We start from the raw sequence: 23,732 nt of genomic DNA, 5'->3' as shown, positions 1-23,732 counted from the left end.
GTGATGTCCCACAGCATTGTGAGTCTGTGACGTCCCACACCGTTGTGAGTCTGACGTCCCACAGCGTTGTGAGTCTGTGACATCCCACAGCGGTGTGGGTCTGTGATGTCCCACAGCGTTGTGAGTCTGTGACGTCCCACAGCGTTGTGAGTCTGCCATTCCACACCATTGTGAGTCTGTGACATCCCACAGTGGTGTGGGTCTGTTATGTCCCACAGCGGTGTGGGTCTGTGACGTACCACACCGGCGTGGGTCTGTGATGTCCCACATCGGCGTGAGTTTGTGACGTCCCACAGCGGTGGGTCTGTGACGTCCCACAGCGGTGGGTCTGTGACGTCCCACAGCGGTGTGGGTCTAGATGAACCACTCCTTCTTGCTCTCGTCGATGCTCTCGGTGAAGGCGGGGTCGTTGACGATGATGGCGGCGTCGGCGCAGTCCGCTGACTCCGCCCCTTTGGCCTCGTTGGTGTGGTAGGAACCTTTGTGTCGGAACATGTGACGCACCACCAGCACCAGGAGGCACAACACCCCCAAAATCACCATGGCAACCACACCTGCAGGAACAAAGACGCTGCTCAAATCTATCATATATTAATATTTAATATTGTAATATACATCATATATTCATATTTATATAGTAATATATATAATAATATTTATATAGTAATATATATCATATAGTAATATCTATCATATATTAATATTTGATATTGTAATATACATCATATATTAATATTTATATAGTAATATCTATCATATATTAATATTTATATAGTAATATCTATCATATATTAATATTTCATATAGTAATATCTATCATATACTAATATTTATATAGTAACATATATTAATATTTCATACATCATATTAATATTTATATAGTAATATCCATCATATATTAATATTTCATATATCATATTATTGTATAGATGATTAGTGTATTTGAAGATGTGACATGTTTACATTTCAGTCGTGCACTGCCACATAACTGTGGTGCGTTCAAGGCCCCAAGATGAAAGTTGGAGACGGACAGGATAATAATAATAATAATAATGTATTATCATTAACAATAATTGTAACAATAACCTTGACAAATGTATCACATTTAAACTTTGTCTACTTTTTTGTAGAAGAATACAAAACATTTTTTCAAAATAAAACATGTCATTGAGAGTAAGAAAAGATCAATCTACTTCCTGTTACCTGACACACTGATGCATGCTGGGAGTTATTTACCTGCAATCAGAGCAGAGTTGTGGTGGACCTTGTTCCTGCTGGACCTGTCCTCACTCCACGTCAACACACCTCCACCTGGAACATGTCAACACACCTGTGTCTACACACACAAACACCTGTGTCTACACACACAAACACCTGTGTCTACACACAAACACCTGTGTCTACACACACAAACACCTGTGTCTACACACAAACACCTGTGTCTACACACACACCTGTGTCTACACACAAACACCTGTGTCTACACACACACCTGTGTCTACACACAAACACCTGTGTCTACACACACACCTGTGTCTACACACACACCTGTGTCTACACACAAACACCTGTGTCTACACACACACCTGTGTCTACACACAAACACCTGTGTCTACACACACACCTGTGTCTACACACAAACACCTGTGTCTACACACAAACACCTGTGTCTACACACAAACACCTGTGTCTACACACACACCTGTGTCTACACACAAACACCTGTGTCTACACACACACACACCTGTGTCTACACACAAACACCTGTGTCTACACACAAACACCTGTGTCTACACACACACCTGTGTCTACACACAAACACTTGTGTCTACACACACACCTGTGTCTACACACAAACACCTGTCTACACACAAACACCTGTGTCTACACACACACCTGTGTCTACACACAAACACCTGTGTCTACACACACACCTGTGTCTACACACAAACACCTGTGTCTACACACACACCTGTGTCTACACACAAACACCTGTGTCTACACACACACACACCTGTGTCTACACACAAACACCTGTGTCTACACACAAACACCTGTGTCTACACACACACCTGTGTCTACACACAAACACTTGTGTCTAGACACACACCTGTGTCTACACACAAACACCTGTCTACACACAAACACCTGTGTCTACACACACACCTGTGTCTACACACAAACACCTGTGTCTACACACAAACACCTGTGTCTACACACAAACACCTGTGTCTACACACAAACACTTGTGTCTACACACACACCTGTGTCTACACCCACACACCTGTGTCTACACACACACTTGTGTCTACACACAAACACCTGTGTCTACACACACACCTGTCTACACACACACACCTGTGTCTACACACACACACACACACACACTTGTGTCTACACACACACACCCACACACACCTGTGTCTACACACACACACACCTGTGTCCACACACACACACCTGTGTCTACACACACCCACACACACACACCTGTTTGCAGGTGCCAGGGGTCGCTGGGTGTGAGGGGTGAGAGGGTGCGAGGAGACGCACCACAGTTAGAAGGCACCAAGATGCCCAAGGTGCTGACAGGTGACAGCTGATGTTGACGTAGTGCAGCTTTAAGAGGAGACACCTGCTGGAAGCTCACCCTGGACTTGAAGCTCACCCTGGACATGCAGCCCACAAAGCCTGGACTGTTGTAGCGCTCAATCAGGATGCCATCCATCTCACCCGTCTCTGGGACACAGCAAGACGGCAGAGGTAACAGGAAGAGGGTCAGAGGTAACAGGAAGAAAGTCAGAGGTAACAGAAAGAAGGTCAGAGGAAACAGGAAGAGGGTCAGAGGAAATAGGAAGAGAGTCAGAGGAAACAGGAAGAAAGTCACAGGAAACAGGAAGAAAGTCAAAGGAACCAGGAAAAAGGTCAGAGGAACCAGGAAGAAGGTCAGAGGAAACAGGAAGAGGGTCAGGATGGGATCAAACTAGCCCGTTTCTGTAATACACCAGTCATTATTCATGCTAGCAAACATCTGCAGGGGAAACAGGAAGAGGGTCAAAGGAAACAGGAAGAAGGTCAGAGGTAACAGGAAGAGGGTCAGAGGAAACAGGAAGAGGGTCAGAGGTAACAGGAAGAGGGTCAGAGGCAACAGGAAGAGGGTCAGAGGTAACAGGAAGAAGGTAAAAGGAAACAGGAAGAGGGTCAGAGGTAACAGGAAGAAGGTAAAAGGAAACAGGAAGAGGGTCAGAGGAAACAGGAAGAGGGTCAGGGGAAACAGGAAGAAGGTCAGAGATAACAGATAATTAATGTTTATTGATTATTAATAAGATCTTATAATGTTAATAAATGTTCATTAATTATTAATGAGATTTCATGTTAATAAATGTTTGATTAATAAGATCTTATAATGTTAATAAATGTTGATTATTTATTAAGATCTCATTGTGTTAATACATGTTTATTGATTATTAAGACCTCATAATATTAATAAATGTTTTTTGATTAATTAGATTTTATAATTTTAATAAATATTCATTGATTAATAAGATGTCATTATGTTAATACATGTTTATTGATTATTATTAAGACCTCATAATGTTAATAAATGTTTATTGACTAATACGATTTCATAATTTTAATGCATGTTCATTGATTATTAATAAGATCTCATTATGTTAATAAATGTTTATTGATTATTAATAAGATCTAATGTTTATAAATGTTAATTGATGATTAATAAGATCTCATAATGTTAATATATGTTTATTGATTATTAATAAGATATTATAATGTTAATAAATGTTTGATTATTAATAAGATCTCATGTTAATAAATGTTTATTGATTGTTAATAAGATTTCTAAATGTTCATTGATTATTAATAAGATCTCATGTCAATACATTTTCATTGATTATTAATAAAATCTCATTATGTTAATAAATGTGTATTGATTATAATAAGATTTCATCATGTTAATAAATGTTTGATTATTAATAAGATCTTGTATTAATAAATGTTCATTGATTATTTATAAGATCTCATTATGTTAATAAATGTTCATTGATTATTAGTAAGATCCCATTATGATGTTAATAAATGTTCATTGATTATTAATAATATGTCATAATGTTCATAAATGTTTATTGATTATTAATATCTCATTATGTTAATACATTTTTATTGATTATTAATAAGATCGTATAATGTTAATGCATGTTATTGATTATTAATACGATCTCATTATGTTAATACATGTTTATTGATTATGAATAAGACCTCATAATGTTAATGAATGTTAATTGATTATTAATACGATTTAATGTTAATAAATGATTATTGATTATTAATAAGATCCTATAATGTTTATAAATAGTCATTGATTATTAATAAGATCTCATTATGTTAACACATGTTCATTTATTAATAATAAGACCTCATAATATTAATACATGTTTATTGATTATTAATAAGATCTTATTGATAATTAATGAACATTTATTAACATTATAAGATTTCATGTTAATACGTGTTCATTGATTATTAATAAAATCTCATGTTAATAAATGTTTGATTATGAATAACATCTCATCATGTTAATGTTTATTGATTATTGATAAGATTGTATAATGTTAATAAATATTCATTGATTATTAATAAGATCTCATTATGTTAATACATGTTTATTGATTATTAATAAGATCTTATGATGTTTATTGATTATTAATACAATTTCATAATGTTAATAAATGTTCATTAATTATTAATACGATTCCATGTTAATACATGTTTGATTATTAATACGATCTAATAATGTTAATAAATATTCATTGATTATTAATAAGATCTTATGTTAATACATGTTTATTGATTATTAATATGATTTCATAATGTTAATGCATGTTCATTGATTATTAGTAAGATCTCATGTCAATAAATTGTCATTGATTATTAATACAATCTCATTATGTTAATAAATGTTTATTGATTATTAATAAGATTTCATCATGTTAATACATGTTTATTGACTAATAATAAGATCTTATAATGTTAATAAATGTGCATTGATTATTAATAAGATCTCATTATTTTAAAAAATGTTTATTGACTATTAATAAGATCTATAATGTTAATAAATGTTCATTGATTATTAATAAGATGTCATAATGGTCATAAAAGTTTATTGATTATTAATATCTCATAATGTTCATAAATGTTTATTGATTAATAATATATCATTATGTTAATAAATGTTTATTGATTATTGATAAGATCTTATAATTGTAATGCATGTTATTGATTATTAATACAATCTCATTATGCTAATAAATGTTATTATTAATAAGATATCATAATGATAGTAAATGTTATTGATTATGATAAGATCTCATAATGTTAATAAATGTTTATTGATTATTGATCAGATATCATAATGATAAATGTTATTGTTTACTGATAGGAGCAGCAGCCAGTGATAACACATTGAAGTAGTACAAATACTGGAAGTAGTACAAATACTTGAAGTAGTACAAATACTTGAAGTAGTACAAATACTATCAAAGTATTTCAGTTACTCACCAAATACTTTTCCAAGAAAGAGACTTTTAAGTAAGTTGAATTCTGTGTGGGATGAGTCAGGCAGGAAGTAGCTGCTTGCGGGGTAGTGGTCCAACTGCAACATGCAAGTAGTACTAGCTTGTTATGGAGTACTAACAAGTAGTACTAGCTTGCTATGGAGTACTAACAAGTAGTACTAGCTTGCTATGGAGTACTACTACTTGGTGTACGTGATCAACTGCAACATGCAAGAAGTACTAGGTACTATGGAGTACTACTACTTGGTGTACCTGATCAACTGCAACATGCAAGTAGTACTAGCTTGTTATGGAGTATTAACAAGTAGTACTAGCTTGTTATGGAGTACTAACAAGTAGTACTAGCTTGGTATGGAGTACTACTACTACTTGGTGTACCTGATTAACTGTAACATGCAAGTAGTACTAGCTTGTTATGGAGTACTACTACTTGCTGTACGTGATTAACTGCAACATGCAAGTAGTACTAGCTTGTTATGGAGTACTACTACTACTTGCTGTACCTGATCAACTGCAACATGCAAGTAGTACTAGCTTGTTATGGAGTACTACTACTTGCTGTACCTGATCAACTGCAACATGCAAGTAGTACTAGCTTGTTATGGAGTACTACTACTACTTGCTGTACCTGATCAACTGCAACATGCAGGTAGTACTAGCTTGTTATGGAGTACTACTACTTGGTGTATGTGATCAACAGCAACATGCAAGTAGTACTAGGTACTATGGAGGACTACTACTTCTTTATTAATAATGTGATTAATCTACTTGTTTATTAATAATGTGATTCATCTACTTGTTTATTAATAATATGATAAATCTACTTGTTTATTAATAATATGATTAATCTACTTGTTTATTAATAATATGATTAATCTACTTGTTTATTAATATTGTGATTAATCTACTTGTTTATTAATAATTTGATTAATCTACTTGTTTATTAATATGATAAATCTACTTGTTTATTAATAATGTGATTAATCTACTTGTTTATTAATAATATGATAAATCTACTTGTTTATTAATAATGTGATTAATCTACTTGTTTATTAATAATGTGATTAATCTACTTGTTTATTAATAATATGATTAATCTACTTGTTTATTAATAATGTGATTAATCTACTTGTTTATTAATAATATGATTAATCTACTTGTTTATTATTATGATTAATCTACTTGTTTATTAATAATATGATTAATCTACTTGTTTATTAATAATGTGATTAATCTACTTGTTTATTAATAATATGATTAATCTACTTGTTTATTATCATGATTAATCTACTTGTTTATTAATAATATGATTAATCTATTTGTTTATTAATAATATGATTAATGTACTTGTTAATTTATAATGTGATTAATCTACTTGTTTATTATTATTATTAATCTACTTGTTTATTAATAATGTGATTAATCTACTTGTTTATTAATAATGTGATTAATCTACTTGTTTATTAATAATATGATTAATCTACTTGTTTATTATGATTAATCTACTTGTTTATTAATAATATGATTAATCTATTTGTTTATTAATAATATGATTAATCTACTTGTTTATTAATAATGTGATTAATCTACTTGTTTATTAATAATATGATTAATCTACTTGTTTATTATTATGATTAATCTACTTGTTTATTAATAATTTGATTAATCTACTTGTTTATTAATAATATGATTAATCTATTTGTTTATTAATACAATAGGATTAATCTACTTGTTTATTAATAATGTGATTAATCTACTTGTTTATTAATAATATGATTAATCTATTTGTTTATTAATAATATGATTAATCTACTTGTTTATTATTATTATTAATCTACTTGTTTATTAATAATAGGATTAATCTACTTGTTTATTAATAATGTGATTAATCTACTTGTTTATAATTATTATTAATCTACTTGTTTATTAATAATATGATTAATCTACTTGTTTATTAATAATGTGATTAATCTACTTGTTTATTAATAATATGATTAATCTACTTGTTTATTATTATGATTAATCTACTTGTTTATTAATAATATGATTAATCTATTTGTTTATTAATAATATGATTAATCTACTTGTTTATTATTATGATTAATCTACTTGTTTATTAATAATATGATTAATCTACTTGTTTATTAATAATATGATTAATCTATTTGTTTATTAATAATATGATTAATCTACTTGTTTATTATTATGATTAATCTACTTGTTTATTAATAATATGATTAATCTACTTGTTTATTAATAATGTGATTAATCTACTTGTTTATTAATAATATGATTAATCTACTTGTTTATTATTATGATTAATCTACTTGTTTATTAATAATATGATTAATCTATTTGTTTATTAATAATATGATTAATCTACTTGTTTATTATTATGATTAATCTACTTGTTTATTAATAATATGATTAATCTACTTGTTTATTAATAATGTGATTAATCTACTTGTTTATTAATAATATGATTAATCTACTTGTTTATTATTATGATTAATCTACTTGTTCATTAATAATATGATTAATCTACTTGTTCATTAATAATATGATTAATCTACTTGTTTATTATTATGATTAATCTACTTGTTTATTAATAATATGATTAATCTATTTGTTTATTAATAATATGATTAATCTACTTGTTTATTATTATGATTAATCTACTTGTTTATTAATAATATGATTAATCTACTTGTTTATTAATAATGTGATTAATCTACTTGTTTATTAATAATATGATTAATCTACTTGTTTATTAATAATATGATTAATCTACTTGTTTATTATTATGATTAATCTACTTGTTTATTAATAATATGATTAATCTATTTGTTTTATTAATAATATGATTCATCTACTTGTTTATTATTATGATTAATCTACTTGTTTATTAATATGATTAATCTACTTGTTTATTAATAATATGATTAATCTATTTGTTTATTAATAATATGATTAATCTACTTGTTTATTATTATGATTAATCTACTTGTTTATTAATAATGTGATTAATCTACTTGTTTATTAATAACTGCTTACTTTCTTCTGTAAGGTGCTAACCATCTTCACTTATTTCTACTTCTGTTGTTCCTCGCTAGCTTAGCTTAGTGATTAGCATGTCTGCCTCTCGGTGTGTAACATGTTTAGCCTGGTCCTCCAGTGATACTAGTACTCTACTTGACTTCTGCTTGCTGACAGGAAGTTGCTCTTTGTGTTGTTCTCTGATTTGTGTGTTGGCACTTCCTGTTTAGTGTGGTCACGTCACACCTTTCTGGTGCTCGAGCGCGGCGTACCTGCAGGTGGACGTGACGCAGGTGCCGTGTCAAGTTGAGCGTGTGAGGTTGGCCGTCGTTCACACGCCGCTGAGGATGATGATGATCATCCACGTTTATGATGAAGGCTTCTGGGGGACCTCCCAGTCTGTAGCGCACCTGCAGCGTGCCTGCACACACACACACACACACACACACACACACACGCACACACACGCACACATAAACCCACGATGAGAGCAGAAGTGTTAAATAAAATGAAATGAAAAAGGTAAAATTAATAATATAAAATAAATACAAATTCAATTAAAAAAAAGTAATAATGGTATAAAATACATACAGTTAAAATATATACATAAACAATAATAAAACAGTGGTATTAATAATGGTATGAAATTAATACAATGAAATAAATTCATGAATAATAAATACAATAAGCAGTAGTAATAATAATATATATAATATATTTTTTAAATAGATTAAACAAATAAATAACTGATTGTAATAAATGTATAAAATATATATGAATATATACATAAATTATAAAAAGAGATCACATAAATGTCAGTAATAATTGTATAACATAAATGGAATTGAAATGAATAAACAATTAAAAACTACCACTAAAATGAATGGTATAAAATACGCATAAATAATTAATCAAACTAAACCAAAACAAATGGTGGTAACAATGTGATATGATGAATAGTTCAAATTAAAACATGAAATACCATAAAACATTACAAATAAATAGTAGTAAAACGATTGAAATGAATAAACAAAAGATAAAGCTAAAATAAATGGTATTAATAATGGTATAAAATCAATAAACTGCATAACTAAATAAAAAAATTTCAAATAAAATATATGGAATGAAATAAATACAATTAAAATAAAAAATGAAATAAAATAAAACATTAAATTAAATAGTAGTACAATTGAAACACACAAATAAAACTTAAAATAAATGGTAGTAGTAATGCTATCAAATCAATAAACTATGCATAACTAAATGAAAAATACAACTAAAATAAATGGTAGCAATAACGTTATGAAATGAATACAATTAAAATAAAAAATGAAATAAAATAAAACATTGAAATAAATAGTAATACAATGAAATGAATAAACAAAAGATAAATAGTATATAAATGGTTTAGGATATAAATAAACTATGCATAACTGAATAAAAACTAAAATAAATTGGTAGTAACATTATGAAGCGACTACAATTCAAATAAAATAAAACATTAAAATAAATAGTAGTACAATTGAAGTAAATAAACAAATACAACATCAAATAAATGGTAGTAGTATTGGTACGGAATAAAATATACATAAACAAATAAATAAAAGTGGAATGAATGGTAGTAATACTAGTAGTAGTAGTAGTAGTAGTAGTAGTAGTGGGAGTAGTAGTAGTGGGAGGAGTAGTAGTAGTAGTAGTAGTAGTGGGAGTAGTAGTAGTAGTAGTAGTGGGAGTAGTAGTAGTAGTAGTAGTAGTAGTGGGAGTAGTAGTAGTAGTGGGAGTAGTAGAAGTAGTAGTAGTAGTGGGAGGAGTAGTAGTAGTAGTGGTAGTAGTAGTGGTAGTAGTAGTAGTAGTAGTAGTATTAGTGGGAGTAGTAGTAGTAGTAGTGGGAGGAGTAGTAGTAGTAGTAGTAGTATTAGTGGGAGTAGTGGTAGTAGTAGTAGTAGTGGGAGTAGTAGTAGTAGTAGTGGCAGTAGTAGTAGTGGGATGAGTAGTGGGAGGAGTAGTAGTAGTAGTAGTGGGAGTAGTAGTAGTGGTAGTACTCATTCCATTCCAGGCCGATACAAGAAGTCAGTTCTGCTCTTTTTGCTAGCTTAGCAGACAGCTAGCATCTTGTCAGAGTTGACTTCTAAAGTCAACACTAAATAACTTGACATCAAGTGACCTAGCTCCATGCTAACTTGCATTGGATGTGCCATAGACATGCTACTGATTAGCATCAGCGATTTTACATGGCAAATTCAACACCTCCAAATTAAAAACAAATATTGTTACACAAAAAGTACTGAAAAAGAGGAATAAAAGATGTAAGAATAATAATGTTGACTCTCAAATGACGACTAGTTTCTCTTTAAAACTGTCAAAATTAATAACTCAGGAAGTTGATGTAGATATTTACAATAATCAATATTAGTATGACACCAGGAAGTTGATGTAGATATTTACAATAATCAATATTAGTATGACACCAGGAAGTTGATGTAGATATTTACAATAATAAATATTAGTATGACACCAGGAAGTTGATGTAGATATTTACAATAATCAATATTAGTATGACACCAGGAAGTGACCTGAAAATGATCTATAGAACAATAGTGTTGAAAGTACAAATACAAATATACTACTTGTTTTCAACTATTTCATGCCCGAGACCCTTTTGGGTCCCTGGGACCTTCAACAGATGGTGAGGAGCCCTAAATGTTGGGTCCCTGGGACCTTCAACAGATGGTGAGGAGCCCTAAATGTTGGGTCCCTGGGACCTTCAACAGATGGTGAGGAGCCCTAAATGTTGGGTCCTTGGGACCTTCAACAGATGGTGAGGAGCACTAAATGTTGGGTCCCTGGGACCTTCAACAGATGGTGAGGAGCACTAAATGTTGGGTCCCTGGGACCTTCAACAGATGGTGAGGAGCCCTAAATGTTGGGTCCCTGGGACCGTCAACAGATGGTGAGAAGCCCTAAATGTTGGGTCCCTGGGACCTTCAACAGATGGTGAGGAGCACTAAATATTGGGTCCCTGGGACCTTCAACAGATGGTGAGGAGCCCTAAATGTTGGGTCCCTGGGACCTTCAACAGATGGTGAGAAGCCCTAAATATTGGGTCCCTGGGACCTTCAACAGATGGTGAGGAGCCCTAAATGTTGGGTCCCTGGGACCTTCAACAGATGGTGAGAAGCCCTAAATGTTGGGTCCCTGGGACCTTCAACAGATGGTGAGGAGCCCTAAATGTTGGGTCCCTGGGACCTTCAACAGATGGTGAGGAGCCCTAAATGTTGGGTCCCTGGGACCTTCAACAGATGGTGTGAGCCCTAAATGTTGGGTCCCTGGGACCTTCAACAGATGGTGAGGAGCCCTAAATGTTGGGTCCCTGGGACCTTCAACAGATGGTGTGAGCCCTAAATGTTGGGTCCCTGGGACCTTCAACAGATGGTGAGGAGCCCTAAATGTTGGGTCCCTGGGACCTTCAACAGATGGTGTGAGCCCTAAATGTTGGGTCCCTGGGACCTTCAACAGATGGTGAGGAGCCCTAAATGTTGGGTCCCTGGGACCTTCAACAGATGGCGAGGAGCCCTAAATGTTGGGTCCCTGGGACCTTCAACAGATGGTGAGGAGCCCTAAATGTTGGGTCCCTGGGACCTTCAACAGATGGTGAGGAGCCCTAAATGTTGGGTCCCTGGGACCTTCAACAGATGGTGAGGAGCCCTAAATGTTGGGTCCCTGGGACCTTCAACAGATGGTGAGGAGCCCTAAATTTTGGGTCCCTGGGACCTTCAACAGATGGTGTGAGCCCTAAATGGTGGGTCCCTGGGACCTTCAACAGATGGTGAGGAGCCCTAAATGTTGGGTCCCTGGGACCTTCAACAGATGGTGAGGAGCCCTAAATGTTGGGTCCCTGGGACCTTCAACAGATGGTGAGGAGCCCTAAATGTTGGGTCCCTGGGACCTTCAACAGATGGTGAGGAGCCCTAAATGTTGGGTCCCTGGGACCTTCAACAGATGGTGTGAGCCCTAAATGTTGGGTCCCTGGGACCTTCAACAGATGGTGAGGAGCCCTAAATGTTGGGTCCCTGGGACCTTCAACAGATGGTGAGGAGCCCTAAATGTTGGGTCCCTGGGACCTCTAACAGATGGTGAGGAGCCCTAAATGTTGGGTCCCTGGGACCTTCAACAGATGGTGTGAGCCCTAAATGTTGGGTCCCTGGGACCTTCAACAGATGGTGAGGAGCCCTAAATGTTGGGTCCCTGGGACCTTCAACAGATGGTGAGGAGCCCTAAATGTTGGGTCCCTGGGACTTTCAACAGATGGTGAGGAGCCCTAAATGTTGGGTCCCTGGGAACTTCAACAGATGGTGAGGAGCCCTAAATGTTGGGTCCCTGGGACCTTCAACAGATGGTGAGGAGCACTAAATGTTGGGTCCCTGGGAACTTCAACAGATGGTGAGGAGCCCTAAATGTTGGGTCCCTGGGACCTTCAACAGATGGTAAGGAGCCCTAAATGTTGGGTCCCTGGGACCTTCAACAGATGGTGAGGAGCCCTAAATGTTGGGTCCCTGGGACCTTCAACAGATGGTGAGGAGCCCTAAATGTTGGGTACCTGGGAACTTCAACAGATGGTGAGGAGCCCTAAATGTTGGGTACCTGGGACCTTCAACAGATGGTGTGAGCCCTAAATGTTGGGTCCCTGGGACCTTCAACAGATGGTGAGGAGCCCTAAATGTTGGGTCCCTGGGACCTTCAACAGATGGTGAGGAGCCCTAAATGTTGGGTCCCTGGGACCTTCAACAGATGGTGAGGAGCCCTAAATGTTGGGTACCTGGGACCTTCAACAGATGGTGAGGAGCCCTAAATGTTGGGTACCTGGGACCTTCAACAGATGGTGTGAGCCCTAAATGTTGAGTCCCTGGGACCTTCAACAGATGGTGAGGAGCCCTAAATGTTGGGTCCCTGGGACCTTCAACAGATGGTGAGGAGCCCTAAATGTTGGTTCCGTGGGACCTTCAACAGATGGTGAGGAGCCCTAAATGTTGGGTCCCTGGGACCTTCAACAGATGGTGAGGAGCCCTAAATGTTGGGTCCCTGGGACCTTCAACAGATGGTGAGGAGCCCTAAATGTTGGGTCCCTGGGACCTTCAACAGATGGTGAGGAGCCCTAAATGTTGGGTCCCTGGGACCTTCAACAGATGGTGAGGAGCCCTAAATGTTGGGTCCCTGGGACCTTCAACAGATGGTGAGGAGCCCTAAATGTTGGGTCCCTGGGACCTTCAACAGATGGTGAGGAGCCCTAAATGTTGGGTCCCTGGGACCTTCAACAGATGGTGAGGAGCCCTAAATGTTGGGTCCCTGGGACCTTCAACAGATGGTGAGGAGCCCTAAATGTTGGGTCCCTGGGACCTTCAACAGATGGTGAGGAGCCCTAAATGTTGGGTCCCTGGGACCTTCAACAGATGGTGAGGAGCCCTAAATGTTGGGTCCCTGGGACCTTCAACAGATGGTGAGGAGCCCTACATGTTGGGTCCCTGGGACCTTCAACAGATGGTGAGGAGCCCTAAGGGTTACTTTAAACATTGTATTGGTTTTGAAAAGACGAAGATGTGATTATTAGAATGATTACCGTTGTCTGTGAGCACCACAGCCAGGTAGTCCAGAGTCCTGGAGCTGACGTAGACCAGAATGCAGGGGGCGCTGGAGGTGCTGAAGCTGAAGACCAGCTCCTCGTGGGTCAGGTTGGTCTCCATCGGAACCCCCGGCAGGCGCTCCCCCTCCCGCGCCACAGAGGGCGCCGCCTCGGGCCGGAAGTCGTAGCGCACCAAGGTCCCGGTCTCGAAGTAGGCTCCCACGTCTGGGTGCAGGGACAAAGGTGAGTGTGTGCCAGGCAGGTGTGCCAGGGTCTTGGAGCGCACCTTGGGTACAGAAGGCTCCTTCGTAGGCGCTGAGTGTGCAGTCGCAGGAATATCTGTCGTACTTCTCCACACACTTCCCGCCGTTCCTGCACTGGGAGCCCAGGGTCTGGCAGTGGCCCCGGCAGCCAGGACTCACCCCTGAGGCCCCCACCGCCTTCTCCTCCAGGTCCAGAGTCACCCCGTTTACCTGCAGCGCTCGCATGCAGCCCAGGAAACTTCTCTGGCCTCCTGACGCACCTGACGGGGACAAGTTGTTGTTGTTGTTGTTGTTGGAAATTATTATAATTAATGACTGCATTCATCTTCACATGTACAAGACATGTAACCATTAACAGTAATAACAATAAACATAAACAGTAATAACTATAACCATACATGATAATTACGATAATCATAAACAATAAAAACAATAACAATAAACAGTAATAACAATAACCATAAACAGTAATAACTATAACCATAAACGGTAATAACTATAACCATAAACAATAATAACAATAAACATAAACAGTAATAATGATAAACATAAACATAATGACAATAACCATAAACAGTAATAACAATAACCAAAAACGATATTAACCATAACCATAACAATAAACAAACAGTAATAACAATAACCATAAACAGTAATAACAATAATCATGAACAGTAATAACAATAACCATAAACAGTGATAACAATAAACATAAACAGTAATAACAATAACCATAAACGGTAATAACAATAACCATAAACAATAATAACAATAAACATAAACGGTAATAACTAAAAAACAAACGTAATGACAATAACCATAAACAGTAATAACAATAACCCTAAGTGCTAATAACCATAAACGGTAATAACAATAACCATGAACGGTAATAACAATAACCATAAACAGTAATAACAATAACCATAATTGGTAATAAACATAAACGGTGATAACGATAAACATAAACAGTGATAACAATAAACACACAGTAATAACAATAACCATAAACGGTAATAAAAATAGCCATAAACAATAACAATAACCATAAGTGGTAATAACCATAAACGGTAATAACGATAACCACAAACAATAATAACAATAAACATAAACGGTAATAATGATAAACATAAACAGTAATAACAATAAACAAACAGTAATAACAATAACCACAAACGATATTAACGATAACCATAAATGGCAATAACAATAACCATAAACGGTAATAACAATAACCATAAACAATAACAATAACCATAAGTGGTAATAACCATAAACGGTAATAACGATAACCACAAACAACAATAACAATAAACATAAACGGTAATAACGATAAACATAAACAGTAATAGCAATAAACATAAACGGTAATAATAACCATAAACAGTAATAACAATAACCAAAAACGATATTAACGATAACCATAACAATAACAATAAACAAACGGTAATAACAATAACCTTTAACGGTAATAACAATAACCATAAACAGTAATAACAATAACCATAAACAGTAATAACTACAACCATAAACGGTAATAACAATAACCATAAACAGTAATAACTATAACCATTAACAGTAATAACAAACATAAACAGTAATAACAAACATAAACAGTAATAACAATAACCATAAACAGTAATAAACATAAACAGTAATAACAATAACCATAAACAGTAATAACAAACATAAACAGTAATAAAAATAAACATAAACAATAATAACAATAACCATAAACAGTAATAACAAACATAAACAGTAATAACAATAACCATAAACAGTAATAACAAACATAAACAGTAATAACAAACATAAACAGTAATAACAATAAACATAAACAATAATAACAATAACCATAAACAGTAATAACAAACATAAACAGTAATAACAATAACCATAAACAGTAATAACAAACATAAACAGTAATAACAATAAACATAAACAATAACAACAATAACCATAAACAGTAATAACAAACATAAACAGTAATAACAATAAACATAAACAATAATAACAATAACCATAAACAGTCATAACAAACATAAACAGTAATAACAATAACCATAAACAGTAATAACAAACATAAACAGTAATAACAATAAACATAAACAGTAATAACTATAACCATAAACAGTAATAACAATAACCATAAACAGTAATAACAATAAACATAAACAATAATAACAATAAACAATAATAACAATAACCATTAACAGTAATAAGCAAGTCTTAGCGATACAGAATATTGTTATCATAATTGATATTGATTAGAATAAAGTATAATAATATTATTATTATTATGGGAGTATTACCAATATACAGGTTGCTGTCCAAGTCCAGCTTGGTGTGGCCCTGTGGGGGGGTGAGCCGGACCTCTCGGTAGCGGCCGTCCAGCTGCAGCAACACTTCTTTGACGTTCTTCTCCGCCTCCACGCGATGCCACTGGTCGTCATGAAGTGGTGCTGGCGAGCGGACCGACAGCTCCATCCTCTCTCCGCCCACCAGGAAGGAGAAGGACACCATGGATCCTCCTGAAAGACCGAAGTCCACATTGTGACTGCTTGGGCAAACTCCCGTGCATCCTTCAGGACCCTGTCCGGGGTGTAGAGCTGGTCCACAGTTCCACGACCAGGACCAAAACCACATTGCCCCTCCTAAAACCGAGGTTGGAAAGTTCGGTGTAACCTACTCTCCAGTACACCTTACCAGGAAGGCTGAGAAGTGTGATCCTGCAGTTGGAACACACCCTGCGGATCCCTTATTTCAAGGAACCACCACCCCAGTCTGCCAATCTAGAAGCACCGCCCCTGTTGTCCATGCAAGGCTGCCAAGTCTGGTCAACCAAAACAGCCCCACAGCATCCAGAGCCTTAAGGAACTCCTGGCGGATAAAACCCACACACAAGACCCTGCCACCGAGGAGCTGATTAACTACCTCAGCAACCTCAACCACAAAAATAGGAGAGTCCACCACAGAGTCCCCAGGCATGGCTTCCTCATAGGAAGTTGTGTACATGCGATGAAGTTTTCTTCAAAGTATTTCCTCCACTGATACAGAACATCCCAAGTCCAGGTCAGCATCACACTGTCCTCACCACACGGTGTTGGCAGTGCTCTGCTTCCCCTTCCTGAGGCGGCGGAGGGTGGTCCAGAATTGCTTTGAAGCTGACCGGAAGTCGTTCTCCATAGAGTCCCCCAACTCCTCCACGTCCAAGTTTTTGCCTCTGCGACCGCCAAAGCCGCACACCACTTGGCCGGTCGCTGTCTCTGGAGTCCCACGAGCCAAAAAGACCAGCGGGTTTTAGGATTATGACCACGGACCAACCAGCTCGTGGCTACAGGTCGGCTGTCTCGACAACAGAGGTACAGAACATGGTCCACTCGGACTCAATGTCCAGCACCTCCCTTGTGACATGTTCAAAGTTCTTCCAGAGGCGGGAATTGAAACTCTCTGACAGGAGACTCTGCCAGACGTTCCCAGCAGACCCTCACAATGCGTTTGGGCCTGCCAGGTCTGTCCGGCATCCTCCCCCCACCATTGCAGCCAACTCGCCACCAGGTGGTGATCGGTAGAAAGCTCCGCCCCTCTCTTCACCCGAGTGTCCAAAACATGAGACCGCAAATCCGATGACCCAACCACAAAGTCGATCATGGAACTGCGGCCGAGGGTGTCCTGGTGCCAAGTGCACATATGGACACCCTAGTGTTTGAACACGGTGTTTCTTACGGACAATCTGTGACAGGCAGAAAAGTCAAATACCAAAACACAACTTGGGTTCAGATCCGGGAGACCTTTTCTCCCAATTACGCCTCTCAGGGTTTCAGTGTCGTAGCCAATGAGAGCGTTGAAGTCCTCCAGCAGAACAAAGTACTCTGAGTTACCCTTTGGTGTGTAAGAACAAGAGTCAGGACCCGGTCTCCCCCAGGCGCAGGGAAGCTACCCACTCGTCTACTGGGTTACTGCATTTTCCGGACTATGGAGCGCACCGGTATTTAGGCTGCACCCACCAAATTTGAGATGAAATAAGTATTTTGACATAAATTAGCCGCACCGGACTGTAAGCCGTAGATATATAGGGTTAGGGTTAGGGTTAGGGATCATACCTAATCCATACAAAATATGTTGTAAATCTTCCTATACATACCTTAACTGTTTCCAAACATGTAACACGGTAGTAAAACAACGGATCCAACAAAACAGAAGTCATGGTCATGGTCCCACTAGCAGAAATGCTATGGACTTTGGGTTCAAGGCACGAAACAGGAAGTACATTTTCGACAAGCCGCAGGGTTCAAAGCGGTTCAAAGTAGCCTGGAAAATAGGGTAAATTCATACGTACAGGCTCTGAGCCCGCCTGGCCTGGCGCATCTCACTGCCAGAGTGGATGAGGGTCCAGGCCCTCTCCAGAGGACTGGTTCCAGAGCCTTTAATGTGAGTCCGAATAGATCCCGGGCCGGAACTTCTCCAGCTCATGCTCCTCCCCACTGCAAGGTGACCTTCCACGTCCCAAGAGCTAGCTTCTGTAGCCGAGGATCTGACCACCAAGGGCCCTCCCTGCCTGAGACTGCTGCCCAGCTCACCCTACACCCACCTGTGTGGTGAGCCCACTGGAGGAGGTGCCTTTTCTGGTTGTGCCCGGCCGGGGACCATGGGGTCAGGCCCGGCTGAGGAAACTTTGTCTTTTTTGTCCCCGTTCGGTCCCTTACCTCGGACTCGTTGGTCTCGTGTGACCCGACCAGGGGCACAGCAGCCCCAGACCACAAGGCTCCCGGAACCGCTGGGACACTACGCACCTGTGAGCTGGATGCGAAGGAGGTGAGAAGGTCCAGAGTGTTCCAGGAAGACTCCATGGCTGGAGGAGGTCTTGAAGTAGAAGGAGATGTCCGAGCTGGTCTGGGCTGCCAAGGAGGAGAAGTGCAGGAAGGCTGCAGGACTGGAGAAGGATGCAGCGTTCCAGTATTTGCCTGTGGAGCAAAGACAGATGAGAGTCATCTTTGTGGTCTTCTCAGAGTCCTGCTGGGTGTGGTGTGGACTCACCATCACCCTGACATCTCAGCGGCCCCACCGTCAGCTTGGCCTCGGACCCGGGTCTGCTGGTGTCGCCCACAACCACCTGCCGGACTGGTAGGTGCTCCTTGTAGTTCAGCAGGCCGCCATCTTCCCTCCTGCACACGCACGGTAGTCACTACTATACATATATATATATATATATATATATATATATATATATATATATATATATATATATATATATATATATATATATATATATACATATATATATATATATATACATATATATATATATACATATATAGACATATATATATATATATATATGTATATATGTCTATATATGTATATATATATGTATATAAGTATATATATATGTATATATGTCTATATATATATATATATGTATACATATATATATATATGTATATATATATATATATATATGTATATATGTCTATATATGTATATATATATATATATATATGTATATATGTCTATATATGTATCTATATATATATATGTATATATATATATATATATATATATATATATATATATATATATATATATATATATATATATATATATATATATGTATCTATATATATATGTATATATATATATATATATGTATATATATATATATATCTATATATATATATATATATATAGATATATATATATATATATATATATATATATATATATATATATATATATATATATATATATATATAGTATAAGTCATCATACCAAAAGGCACATGTGAGAGAATAAATATTTACAAATAAATGTAATTAATTATGAATAAGAGTGAAAAATGAAAATACATGTCAATATGTGTAAATACATTTAAAAAATATAACTTAGTGTACATACGTGTAAATGTTATGAATGCTAACTTGTAAATACATGAACATACATTTATATAAATGTAGATAAGTGTAAATAGATGTAAATAGGTTTAAATAAATGTAAAAAAAATGTAGCTAGTAGCTATATGTAAATTAGTGTACCTATGTGTAAATAAATGTAAATATGTGTATAGAATTTAAATGCATGTAAATAAATGTAAATATGTCTTTATAATTTAAATGCATGTAAATAAATTGAAACAAATGTAAATATGTGTAGATACATGTAAATACATATATATAAATGTAAATATGTGTAGATACATGTAAATACCTATATATAAATGTAAATATGTGTAGATACATGTAAATACCTATATATAATTGTAAATATGTGTAGATACATGTAAATACCTATATATAAATGTAAATATGTGTAGATACATGTAAATACCTATATATAAATGTAAATATGTGTAGATACATGTAAATACCTATATATAAATGTAAATATGTGTAGATACATGTAAATACCTATATATAAATGTAAATATGTGTAGATACATGTAAATACCTATATATAAATGTAAATATGTGTAGATACATGTAAATACCTATATATAATTGTAAATATGTGTAGATACATGTAAATGCATATAAATAAATGTAAATAAGTGTAAATACCTATATATAATTGTAAATATGTGTAGATACATGTAAATGCATATAAATAAATGTAAATAAGTGTAAATAAATGTAAGTAAGTGTACTTACCAGGTGTGTGAGTCAGCATCACAGTTACAAAAGCGGGTGTTGTCAGTACAGTTGGGTAAATAAGTGTAAATAAATAAGTGTAAATAAATAAGTGTAAATAAATGTAAATAAATGTAAGTAAGTGTACTTACCAGGTGTGTGAGTCAGCATCGCAGTTACAAAAGCGGGTGTTGTCAGTACAGTTATGTAAATAAATGTAAATAAGTGTAAATAAATGTAAGTAAGTGTACTTACCAGGTGTGTGAGTCAGCATCACAGTTACAAAAGCGGGTGTTGTCAGTACAGTTGTGTAAATAAGTGTAAATAAATGTAAATAAGTGTAAATAAATGTAAATAAGTGTAAATAAATGTAAGTAAGTGTACTTACCAGGTGTGTGAGTCAGCATCACAGTTACAAAAGTGTGTGTTGTCAGTGCAGTTGGGTAAATAAGTGTAAATAAATGTAAATAAGTGCACTTACCAGGAATGTGAGTCAGCATCACAGTTACAAACGTGGGTGTTGTCAGTGCAGTTGTGTAAATAAGTGTAAATAAATGTAAATAAGTGTAAATAAATGTAAATACGTGTAAATAAATGTAAATACATGTAAATAAATGTAAGTAAGTGTACTTACCAGGTGTGTGAGTTAGCATCACAGTTACAAAAGCTGGTGTTGTCAGTACAGTTGTGTAAATAAGTGTAAATAAATGTAAGTAAGTGTACTTACCAGGTGTGTGAGTCAGCATCCCAGTTACAAAAGCGGGTGTTGTCAGTACAGTTGGGTAAATAAGTGTAAATAAATGTAAGTAAGTGTACTTACCAGGTGTGTGAGTCAGCATCACAGTTACAAAAGCGGGTGTTGTCAGTACAATTGTGTTGTATTCCACAAGCACACTTCTGTATTCCTGGAGAAGAACCTCCCCAGTAAGAATGTCTGTCATTGGCTTGTCCCACCCACCAGGTCAACGCTTCACCGTCTGCAACACAACAACAAACAATCATTTGTTTACTTCTTGTCCTGGTCTGGTCTGGTCTGGTCTGATCTGGTCTTGGTGCCACCTGTGGACTTTGGACACGTAGGAAGATGGAAATATATTTATTCATGATCAGAACACTTCTTACTCCTTTATTCACCTTTGTATTATATTTATTCATGTAGTATTTATCTTTTTATTCATTTATTCATGTCAGTATTTATGTATTCATCTTTGTATTCATTTATTCATGTCAGTATTTATGTATTCATCTTTTTATTGATTTATTCATGTCAGTATTTATGTATTCATCTTTTTATTGATTTATTCATGTCAGTATTTATGTATTCATCTTTTTATTGATTTATTCATGTCAGTATTTATTTATTCATCTTTTTATTGATTTATTCATGTCAGTATTTATTTATTCACCTTTTTATTATATTTATTCATGTGAGTATTTATGTATTCATCTTTTTGATTTATTCATGTCAGTATTTATTTATTCATCTTTTTATTGATTTATTCATGTCAGTATTTATTTATTCATCTTTTTTATTGATTTATTCATGTCAGTATTTATTTATTCATCTTTTTATTGATTTATTCATGTCAGTATTTATTTATTCATCTTTTTATTGATTTATTCATGTCAGTATTTATTTATTCATCTTTTTATTGATTTAATCATGTCATTATTTATTTATTCATCTTTTTATTGATTTATTAATGTCAGTATTTATTTATTCATCTTTTTATTCATGTCAGTATTTATGTATTCATCTTTTTATTGATTTATTCATGTCAGTATTTATGTATTCATCTTTTTATTGATTTATTCATGTCAGCATTTATGTATTCATATTTTTATTGATTTATTCATGGCAGTATTTATTTATTCATCTGTTTATTGATTTATTCATGTCAGTATTTAGTTATTCATCTTTTTATTGATTTATTCATGTCAGTATTTAGTTATTCATCTTTTTATTGATTTATTCATGTCAGTATTTATTTATTCATCTTTTTATTTACTTACTAATGTCTTATTTATGCATGTTTTCATGTATGTATTTATTCATGTTTTTATTATTCTATTTATGTATTATTCATGTTTTACTTATTTGTTCATGTCATTATGTATTTATTCATGTTTTTATGTATTTATTCATGTCATATATTTATTGTTTTTTATTCATGTTTTTATGTATTTATTCATGTCATATATTTATTGTTTTTTATTCATGTTTTTATGTATTTATTCATGTCATATATGTATTCATGTTTTTATGTATTTATTTACATTTGTATTTAATTATTCATGTATATATTTATTTATTCGTGTTTTTATTTATTGATTCATGTAATTATTTTTTCATGTTTTATTTATTTATTCATGTTTGTATTTATGTATTTGTGTCATTGATTATGTATTCATGTTTTTATTTTTTTATTCATTATTTTATTTATTCATGTTTGTTTTTATAATCATGCATTTATTTATTTATTTATTTAATCATGTATTTATCTTGAAAAGTGTAAATAAATGTAAAAAGAGTAATTACACTGTAATAAATGTACTGTAAATATGTGTCAATAAGTGTACATACATGTAAAAAGAGTGTAAATACATG

At 34.8% G+C, this 23,732-nt stretch overlaps 1 protein-coding gene across 2 annotated transcripts in view; it reads right to left on the bottom strand.

Moving 5' to 3' along the window:
- Window positions 1-354: 354 nt before the first annotated feature.
- LOC133664808 (contactin-associated protein-like 2) overlaps window positions 355-23,732 on the bottom strand; it is a 66,340-nt gene continuing 42,962 nt past the window's right edge. Inside the window, exons 15-25 of one of the 2 annotated variants that reach the window (XM_062069727.1) lie at window positions 21,945-22,101; window positions 19,539-19,666; window positions 19,295-19,465; window positions 16,814-17,032; window positions 14,528-14,764; window positions 14,239-14,466; window positions 8,897-9,045; window positions 5,572-5,665; window positions 2,491-2,736; window positions 1,237-1,311; window positions 355-554 (exon numbers count right to left, since the gene is read on the bottom strand). In XM_062069727.1, the coding sequence (XP_061925711.1) occupies window positions 355-554; window positions 1,237-1,311; window positions 2,491-2,736; window positions 5,572-5,665; window positions 8,897-9,045; window positions 14,239-14,466; window positions 14,528-14,764; window positions 16,814-17,032; window positions 19,295-19,465; window positions 19,539-19,666; window positions 21,945-22,101 (1,904 nt within the window). Of the gene's footprint in view, window positions 555-1,236; window positions 1,312-2,490; window positions 3,029-5,571; window positions 5,666-8,896; window positions 9,046-14,238; window positions 14,467-14,527; window positions 14,765-16,813; window positions 17,033-19,294; window positions 19,466-19,538; window positions 19,667-21,944; window positions 22,102-23,732 lie in introns of those variants that run through there. The other variant, XM_062069728.1, reaches the window with a different exon arrangement.

Source organism: Entelurus aequoreus, linkage group LG14 (assembly GCF_033978785.1).
Source record: "Entelurus aequoreus isolate RoL-2023_Sb linkage group LG14, RoL_Eaeq_v1.1, whole genome shotgun sequence".
Classification (NCBI taxonomy): Eukaryota; Metazoa; Chordata; class Actinopteri; order Syngnathiformes; family Syngnathidae; genus Entelurus; species Entelurus aequoreus.
Note: the sequence above shows the minus strand (reverse complement) of the source record. Positions and strands in the feature narration are given on the sequence as shown.